Consider the following 10,000-nt stretch of genomic DNA (forward strand, 5'->3'; position numbering starts at 1 on the left):
GCCTACAGTTGATTGCAGTTAAGGACAGCGCAGTGAATCTGATGGATATGTTCAATTATCTCGCATTTTGCCGTCCGGAATCCCCATTCAATGCCACGTGGATATAGCCTACACTAGGCTACTGTAACGTAAGTCATAGTCCACTTTGTTCTGCTAATCTGTCATTGTTTGTAAATTCATGTTCATTTAATTTAAAATGGTCAGCATAAAGGCTGGGAACAGTCACTTGCGCTAACGTGGAGAGAGAGGGGGGAGAGGGTGACGCTGCTGACCGACCTGCACTTGCTTGTAGGCTACTGTAGCCTAGTCAGCTGGCGCATGCTGTTACATTATGCCTTTCAGTTGGCTGATAGAAATCAGTCTTTCCACACTCAATATCCTACGTAGTCTTTGTGTTTTATGCTTGTAAAAGTAGTAGGATTTTAATAGCGTCGTCCGCCGGTGGTCACTCTATTTTTTTTTTTTTTGAACCCCGTTCCGTGACATGCAAACCGTACGGTCTCGGTTTGCAACGCAAACCGTACCATGCCTACCCCCCATACAGCCTGCACTGTAAAAAGAGATCTATAGGATTTACTCAATTTAATTGGTGTAAGGATTTCCACAGTCCTAGATAGAGTATTACGTACCCCTACATATTCAGTTAAGATTAACCAATTCCAGAAGTTCTGTTATACTGACCACATCAAAGTAAAAAATACTGGTAAAAATGGGGTAACATTTACTCATTTCAGGTAAATTTTTATCACCACTTGTTACTGTTAAAAATTGGTTAAAATTTACTCATTTCATGTAGCTTTTTATTAACACCTATTACTGATAAAAATGGGTTAACGTTTACTCATTTCAGGTAGCTTTTTATTACCACTTGTTACTGTTAAAAATTGGTTAAAATTTACTCATTTCATATAGCTTTTTATTAACACCTGTTACTGATAAAAATGGGTTAACGTTTACTCATTTCATGGAGCCTTTTAGTATTACTGCTTATTTATCAACTGTTAATTATTCTGATTACTTTATTGCTGTGTTATTCTTATTCCTATTAACCAGAGGTGAAAAGAGTACTAAAATATTTTACTCTGAGTAAAATATTTTAGTACTCTTTTCACCTCTGGTTAATAGGAATAAGAAAAACAATAAAGTAATCAGAATAATTACTCTGTTGAAATTGTACTCAATCACAAGTAAATGTACCATTGAAAGAATCTACTTAGGTAAAAATAAAAAGTATATCATTTAAAATTAAAATAAACTTTGAGAAAAACTAAAAAGTTACTTTTTAACAATCAGTGTTTTCTGCCTCTACTGTGTTGTGCAAACGTCCACCAGGGAAATTACAATTACAACAAACCTGTGCATATCAACCAAGATGTTTTATTTAAAGGGATATCGCCAACAGGAAAATGTGAAAAATGAGCAGATACACAATGTTTCAGTTTATCTCACAAAAAGTAAACAAACGAGTTTGCCCTGGAGTATGGTAACCATAGTCAATAGGCATAATTCGATGTTAGCTGGCCTCTGTCCTGGGACCCTGCGGAGATCATGCGGCACGAGATCCGCTTCCACTCCATAAGTGTAGGGGACATGTAGCTGGGTGATCCAGTGAGATGAGGGAGTAGGGGGAGGTGCTGGGACAATTAGGATAGCCTTTGCGCATGACAGGGGAAGGAGGGAAGGAGGGATTTAAATTTACGCGAAGGCGGAAGCTAGACATGGCAACTGTCAATAACTCTCAGACTTCCTCCAGAACTAGGTTTATATAAACAATATGTAGAATTTGTAGCAGTTTTTGACAGAAATAGTCAAATTTTGTTCCGTTTTCACTTTGTTACTGATAAAGGCACATCAGTGTATACTGTTCTACCATTAAACTGCACACATAAAAAGGATACCAGTTTCTTTTAAAAAAGGATATCAGTTCCAGTCTATTTGGTGTCCAGGACAACAGTTTCAAACAAACGGGCTGCTCTACTTTTCAAAGTAGAGTAAAGTAAAATCCAAGAATACTCAGAATTCGTTTTACTCTTTGAGGAAGACATGCAGCAGTGAAACATCAGAGTCCAACCATACTGATAACATTGCAAAGATCTCCTACTTATTACAAAATCACTTGTTTAGTGGTAAATAGTTGGGATACGGGACAATTAACCGGTCAGGCCACTCAGAGAAACCATTAGCAATTACAGCATACGTAAACTGGAGAGGCCAGTAGAGCTGCAAACTGGCTCACAGAGACTGGAGGTGCTGTGGACGTTGAAGGCACGGTGGATGGTGGCAGGGATGACCCAGGTGCTGCAGGCACAGTGATGACTGGCAGCATGGTGGGGAGTGGCACGGATGACCCAGGCGCTGCAGGCACGGTGATGGCTGGCGGCACGGATGACCCAAAAAGGTGGATGGTGGCAGGGACAACCCGGAGCATGGCAATATGGTGGAAAGAGCTGCTGCACCGAGTGGAGGGACTTCAGGATGGGCACAGTGAAGTCCTCAACCTTTTCATGATTGTCCTCCACTGTGATGATCCTTTAACAATAACACGTACTGATTACTACATATGCGAGTGAAATACAGTATGCCAAAAAGAGTAAAAAGATAATGGACAGAAAAACAACGTACAGTGCCTGTATTTATATGCCCAGTATCTCCTCTCGTTCCTCTTCAGGACCATCATCTCAGGTGTGACCACAGAACACTGTCGCCTTCTTTCATCAGGCTGCCCTTCTCCCGCTCCTGGGTCTTCTCAATGTTGTCAGTTGTCACGCACCTGAACACAACCCTGTGACAAGATACACTATTAAGAATACTCATTGGTTAAACTTTTTTTCTTTAAAGGTACATTCTAGTGTCTGTTTTGGTCATCTGTCTAGAGCTGAAAAAGTAAAGGGGTTGAGTTATTAGTAACAGTTGTGACCAATCCACAGTGTATTTGCCCTCTACACAGCTCTTGACAGCTTCACATAGAAGTTAAGTCATCAGACTGCTCACGCATTGTTGACTCAAACACACACACAGACAGTGCAGACCCTAAAGAGAGAAGACCTGCCGTCCTTTTTTTAAATAGAGACCCTAAAAAGAACACTTGTTACGCTATTCTACGGGAAAAGGCTGTTTCAGAACATAGGAGTTCGTTTCAAGAAATTTAAGAACGTCCGGACTGAGGCCACCATAAGGAATGAGCGGTGCCCACTTCATATCTGAAGTTAAAGTGACCATCCATTTGCTTATTTCAGAAATAACACCTGGCTAGTTTCTTTACAAATGTGCATACATGGTCCATTGTGCTCCAACAATGAGAGCGCAGCTTGATTATGTCACATCTGTATGCAAACAGTAAAGGGATCTATTGACCTCAAAGGTGCACTGTGAAATGTATTTGGCAGTCTCGTTCCATAATTCATGCGGCCCAGTCATAAATCTTTTTCACTGATTCTTACCACCACCATCAAATTCAAAATATTCTCTATGACTGCGCAAATTGCAATATTAGTTATAATAGTACTAACTGTAAATATGAGTTTATTATTTAGTTGCAAAATCTACTCTGCCGCCATCCTACACAGTGCACAGTGCAACAAGGACAGCAAGCCTGAGTGAGTGAAAATGGCTATTCATAAACAAATAACATGACAGTGTTATGGCCTTTAAGTCTGTTTATTTTTCTTCAGTCGCCGACTTACCCTGTTCCAGAATGACTTCAGGACAAACCATGCATATAAAAGATGCAACACCACTGCTGAAACACATATTAAAAGCACATAACAATTAAGTTACAAGTAAGTCATTCTTGGTCATTAACATGACTTGCCACACACCACATAGGCTGTAGCTTACATGAGAGGTAAGCAGTTACCGCCCTTTCTCAACTCCTGCAGTAGGCAGAAGCAGAACACCTTCATTATGCACAAAACATTGTGCATAATTTGACATGGATAAAGTTTAAGAAAGTTGTACTTTTACACTCGATTCTTATGTAAACATTTCTACTCCTTGCAATATCCGTTTTGAAGCATTTGTTTCACTTTTTATACTAGTTATGAAAATATAGGCTACCGGTCTCTTTTCGTTGGACTGCCCTTCCTAATGTCAAACGTCATCACTTCGGTACAACTGAAGTGTGTGGTAACTGCGGAGACCAGCGAGAGAGAGAGAGAGAGAGAGAGAGAGAGAGAGAGAGAGAGAGAGAGAGAGAGAGAGAGAGAGAGAAAGAAAAGGGCTGTGCTTATGGAACCTGCGCGTGTCTGTTCATAGCGAGTCCTTCGACTATGAAAGCAACTATCAAACTATCGTTGTCAAAACTAACCCTGAGATTGAGTTTGCAACGTCCAACAAAAAATAACTGACTTCATGTTAGGTGATGTTATGACCGTGGATGATCACATTGGGAGGTCCCTCGCCAAAAACCTCCTCTCACCACTACTCAGAGTAACATAAGGGCGTGTTGGTCTACATAGGACTACTTACTATGATACATGTACAACAAACTAATCAATGTCTCCTCGCAATGTTAACGGATTGATCCTTTGTTAGCGTTTATGCTCAGCAGGATTGAGCATGTCTAGGGTAGCGTTGTTTAAAAAGTTATTTGATGATCGATTCCTCTCCCTTCCCAGTATCACAGGCAGGCACCCGTCATGCACACACCGTCTCGCTCCCCATCTTCAAACTGTCATTCAAACTAAGAATGTCTACGATTATGATTAATAATACAAAAAAGTCTTTAGTTGACTCGGCACGGAGGCATCCCAGAATGATGACTGTTTACGCACACTGCTTTGACAGTTGATATGAAGCATTTCGTCGCGCATTTCATTGATTTGAAAACTTGGTGACCATATGAATTTACACATTTTTAAAACAACATTCAAAGAGGACGATTCGCGACGGGAACAGCTGAAAGACTTACGATGAAGGATTCAGTGACCAGCTACAAACGTAGCCGTTCCATGTTGAATGGATTTATTGTGGAGAATGAAATAGTGAAGTAATGTGCCGTTCGTAGTCTGTCTACGAGCACAGTCCTTTAGGTGCATGTAACTTGTAAGATTATCACACTACAGCCTTGTGTGAAAGCAAAAAAGGAGGCTATCTTGTAGAATTTTCCCCTCCGTACTTTCGCGTGATGCAGAGCATCAAGTGGCAGTGGCAGCGCAAACAGTGGATGGAACATTCGGCAACAAACGACACACGAGGTCGGGTCACCACCAGCAGCCAGTCCCAGTCTGCGCGCCAAAACTAGCCAACAAGGCAACATTTGAGAATGGGAAAAAAAAACTCGGCTGCAGTGGGTTTCATTCTACAACATTTTGAAATTGGTAGTGCTAGGCCTATCCGTTCATCTTGAACACAGGGCATACTTGTTGCCTTTTCCAAACGAAGTTTGAACGGCAGCTTACATGGTCCATTGACCTGTCTGTCTGCCCAGTGCGTTGCTGATAGCAGCTGCCTGAGTCACAGTCAGACAGTTATTACGAGCCAACAACAACTCTAGCGTGATTTAGTTTCCTTTTTATCATTGTTCATGTTTTGTATCCCATGTTTAATGCACGACTGGCCAGCTTACCTTCTGAATTTGTCCCGTCCCGTCCATTGGAAGTTAACTTCGTCCGCTGCGAGGCTCGCCACAGTCGCCGGTTGATTCTTCTTTCAATGAAGTCCCAGAAAACAATGCGCATTGCGGGCCTTAACCAATTTCAATAGGTAGTTTTGACATAGACGGTTTGGATCATACTAGCCAATAGTATTAGTTACCGTGTTGGAATGTAAATTGGGTAAAGTTTAGTCATTTATAGGTAGTTTCGACACTAGCCATTAGTATTAGTTATAGCGTATGAATTCAAATGAGGTGTAGTTTAGTCATTTCTCACCAGTACTAAGTCCTACTCCTTATTTATAGGTATAGTGAGTATATTATACCCCTTGCATCAGAGTAACCTCAGCAACCTAATTTGTTGGGGTGAAAAATATCATTTTTTTGTCAGTGAAATGTACTGCCCCTCAAAATCCTTTTTATCAGTGTGCCAAGGTCATAATAGGGCCCCCACTATCGGGAGGGCCCTGGGCCCAGGGGCAAATGCCCTGCTCGCCCCTCCTATAGCTCTGCCCCTGCCCCAAACGGAGTGTGGTGGTGAAACTGAGGAGGGTGATACTCTACATGTATTCATCATCTCCACCTTGTTCACGTCATGTCTACAGAGGAACACTCTCCCCTTTACAACGCTCATAAATGGAACGTCTGGAACGTTCCGGTAAAATTAGAAAAGATAATTAGAGTCATAATTCGTTAGACTGGAAGCACTACAGGTACCTGTAATATGGTGGTTTTAACACTAAATGATTTGTAAAAAAAAACAACAACAAAGAAACAACAACAACCAAAATAATAAAATGCAACAACATCATAAGATCAGAACACAAACACAACACATTAGCTTGGAAGAAATAGGTTTTTATGTTTCGACTGTCCACTGACCTTCTTTGCTTTGGTGTTTCGTATAACAAAGTGTCTGATTGTGTAGCAGGCAAAGACTTTAGTGCTCTTCAGTGTCACCACGATATTGCCATACTCCTCACTGTTGTCATTGGGCCAGTACTGGTCACATTTCCTCTGGTGAATAGAATAGAATACAATAGAATAGAATAGAGTAGAATAGAATAGAATAGAATAGAATAGAATAGAATAGAGTAGAATAGAATAGAATAGAATAGAATAGAGTAGAATAGAATAGAATAGAATAGAATATAGTAGAATATAATACAGTATAATAGAATACAGTATAATAGAATAGAATAGAATAGAGTAGAATATAATAGAATAGAGTAGAGTAGAGTGGAGTAGAATAGAATAGAATAGAGTAGAATAGGCATTTTATTTTCACTATTCACACATACAATGTACACGACTCACATTCCCGATGAGATTGAGAAAACATACACATGTTAGCAGCCGGCCAGAGTCTCACACAAACAGCAGGAATTCAAAGCAACTAGGACAAATAAGGTCTTGGGAAAACAGAACAAATCAAACCTCTCTGAGAGATCTGCTGTACACGTGACAGGACTACACCGTAGGTCAGTAAGAGACAGAGTGAGGAGGAGGTTTCATGTGGTATCACAATCTTTCTTGGAAGGTGAGAAAGTGGATCGCACTCGGGTTCTTCTTTTCTTCTTTTTATTTTTTATTATTTACATAGCAGCAGAAGTGTAGACAAACGTCAGTGTCTCCGGAGACAACAGCCGAAACGTTTGTCTACACTTCTGCTGCTATGTAAATAATAAAAAATAAAAAGAAGAAAAGAAGAACCCGAGTGCGATCCACTTTCTCACCTTCCAAGCTATTCAACTGGAGACGCACCGCACGGAAGAGCGCGGTGTATCTGAACTACTACTATTACAATCAACTGGAGACGCACCACACGGAAGAGCGCGGTGTATCTGAACTACTACTATTACAATCTTTCTTGCAACTGTCTTCCTTTTCCGAGGCTCCTTTCATTCCAAAGCAAAAGGCCTTGAGATTCTCACTGTATGTTCACGTACTTCTCACACCAATCTACACCATATCTACTACAACTTATACCATGTTATATGAAAGGAATTATTGATGCGTTTCCATATTTCACTTGTGAATAATTGATCACTATACTATGGATTACAATATCTCTAGCCAGAGGTGCATCTTGTCACCAGGCTAGGCAGGCAGCCGCTTGGGGCCCCCAAGCCCCTTTTTAGCGAATAACAGCTCACACTTTACTACGTTAGTGGTATTATGTTTCAAATATTCATTCCTTTGAATTTTTGCTTGGGGCCCCACATTACCCTAGAATCGCCACTGTCTCTACCCAAACACCATGATCTCCTTGTTCACCTCAACAATGTATTTCGTATGGAATGTCTTTTTTTTTCTTCCTCCAAACGATCTCTTTCATGATACAGATCTATAGACTCTTCAAAACACAAAAGCCATTCCTCCCTCAACCCTTTGAAGTCATGTATTTTTTATATACAGTAGACTATGTCCTGTGGAATAATGGATCACTATATGGATTGCAATCTCAACACCCAAACTGTTCATTTTAAAATTCTCATTTCTTTATACTTCTCCAAACCCTAAAGCCCTGAAGTCTATTTTTGATATCCAAGAAGTAGGCCTACTGTGCATACGTCATGCAGTACATGATGTAAGTACCCTTCCTTTCTCCACTAGGTTGGTGATCATGATGATGAAGCCCGTCAATAAGTTGGCCTACTGACGATGACGCCAGTCCTCTGTTCCCATTGCATGTGTCTACGTCATGCATTATATATATACGTACCCTTCCTTTCTCCACGAGATTGGTGATCATGACGATGACGCCCGTGTTCTGTTCCCACACCATCCTCCAGAAGTCTTCAAAGGTGGCCTTCAAAGGGCCCTGGGCGGCGATATAGGCCTTTGCTCTTCTGTAGCCCTGACAGAGGAGACGAGACGAGAGGAGAGCAAATCACAACCGCTTCAACGTGCCGAGTTATGGGCCGCATCATTTCATTCTTGCCAACTCCTAGCTGCCAAGGTGTCACAGTGTCCCAGCTGCCGCAGCGTCCTTACTGTTCACAACCAGCCCTGGCAGGGGGCTCCCCTAGGTGGCCGCTGGTCTCTGCCTGAGGTTTCTTCTTGCCTATAGGTTTTTTTTCTCAGACGTCATTGAGCTTTTTCCCCCTACAAACTTTGAATCAAGCGAAAGGGAGTTTTTCCTCACCCCTGATGCCACCAGGGGCCGCATCTGAGCGCCCAAATTCAGTGTGACTATCTATGACTTACGCTAGACCCAGCCACTATGGACCTTACGTCTCTAAGAATCCTGGTCCTAACCTACGTTGACCTTATGACTCTACAATCTCTGTCTATCTCTTCTGCCTCTGCCTTCCTGCTATTTCTGCCTCTCCTCTATACCTCTCCTTTTAAATCCATCTCTAACAATGATGTCTTTTTCATTTCATTAAGCACTTTCATTTGTTAAGCACTTTGAGTTACATGCCTTGTATGATACAGTGCTATACAAATACAATTATTATTATTATTATTATTATAATTATTATAATTATAGCCAATCAAAGGAAAGCTATCGGGAAATGAAAGACAGCCATGTCAGGTTCAGAAAGTTAACGTCACACACATTTGTTCAGGCCAATTCACTAAACCAGAGATACAGTAGATGAAATAGCTAACTAGTGACATCACCTGTTTTTCAGAGCACAGACAGAAGACATAGTATGTCGAAGGACTTTCACTCTCTCAATGCCTTTTGTCTGCCTCCAATGAAAAGTCACTTAAAGGTACACACTGTGCAGGAAATGGTCAAAAAAGGTACGGCAACTATGCTGCTCATTGAAACTGGGCTGCCTATTGCCAAATTTGATCTTTTCATGAAAGTTTACTAAGTAATAAACATATTTAATTTAATATTTTCTAGTATGGCCCAAGTGCAGTCATTTTTGCAGCTAAAAATGGCTATTTCTGGAAATTCAAAATGGCGGACCATGGAGAAGATCCCCCTTTTTCATGTATGAAAAGTGCAATTTTTCCAGTCACAATGAATACTTAGAATTTGATGCTGGTGGTAAGTATTCATGAAAAAGGTAACATTAGTGAACGGGTAGCATGAATTCTGGAAATAAACAACTAAAAATCTCACACAGTGTCCCTTTAAAAGTCTTTTAAAAGTCTACACCACACTGCCAGACAGCCAGGAAATAAGACAGACAAATAAACTGAGAGAGGGGTGTGTGTGTGTGTGTGTGTGTGTGTGTGTGTGTGTGTGTGTGTGTGTGTGTGTGTGTGTGTGTGTGTGTGTGTGTGTGTGTGTGTGTGTGTGTGTGTGTGTGTGTGTGTGTGAAAAGATTGGCACTCACATCTATATAGTTGGCATTGATGTAGTCGGTGTGTTTGGAGTCCTTTCCAGACAGTGGCTGTAATTTCACCCGGCTATGATCGTCTGACGGATGCACAGACAAAACA

The 10,000-nt window shown here is 41.1% G+C and overlaps 1 protein-coding gene across 1 annotated transcript in view; it reads right to left on the bottom strand.

The window, feature by feature from the left end:
- Positions 1-10,000, bottom strand: part of ca16b (carbonic anhydrase XVI b) — a 178,774-nt gene that overhangs the window by 17,857 nt on the left and 150,917 nt on the right. The window contains exons 19-21 of the mRNA XM_063216202.1: positions 9,895-9,977; positions 8,319-8,453; positions 6,476-6,610 (exon numbers count right to left, since the gene is read on the bottom strand). Of these exons, the coding sequence (XP_063072272.1) occupies positions 6,476-6,610; positions 8,319-8,453; positions 9,895-9,977 (353 nt within the window). The remainder of the gene's footprint in view (positions 1-6,475; positions 6,611-8,318; positions 8,454-9,894; positions 9,978-10,000) is intronic.

The sequence above is a fragment of the Engraulis encrasicolus genome, chromosome 14 (genome assembly GCF_034702125.1).
Source record: "Engraulis encrasicolus isolate BLACKSEA-1 chromosome 14, IST_EnEncr_1.0, whole genome shotgun sequence".
Classification (NCBI taxonomy): domain Eukaryota; kingdom Metazoa; phylum Chordata; class Actinopteri; order Clupeiformes; family Engraulidae; genus Engraulis; species Engraulis encrasicolus.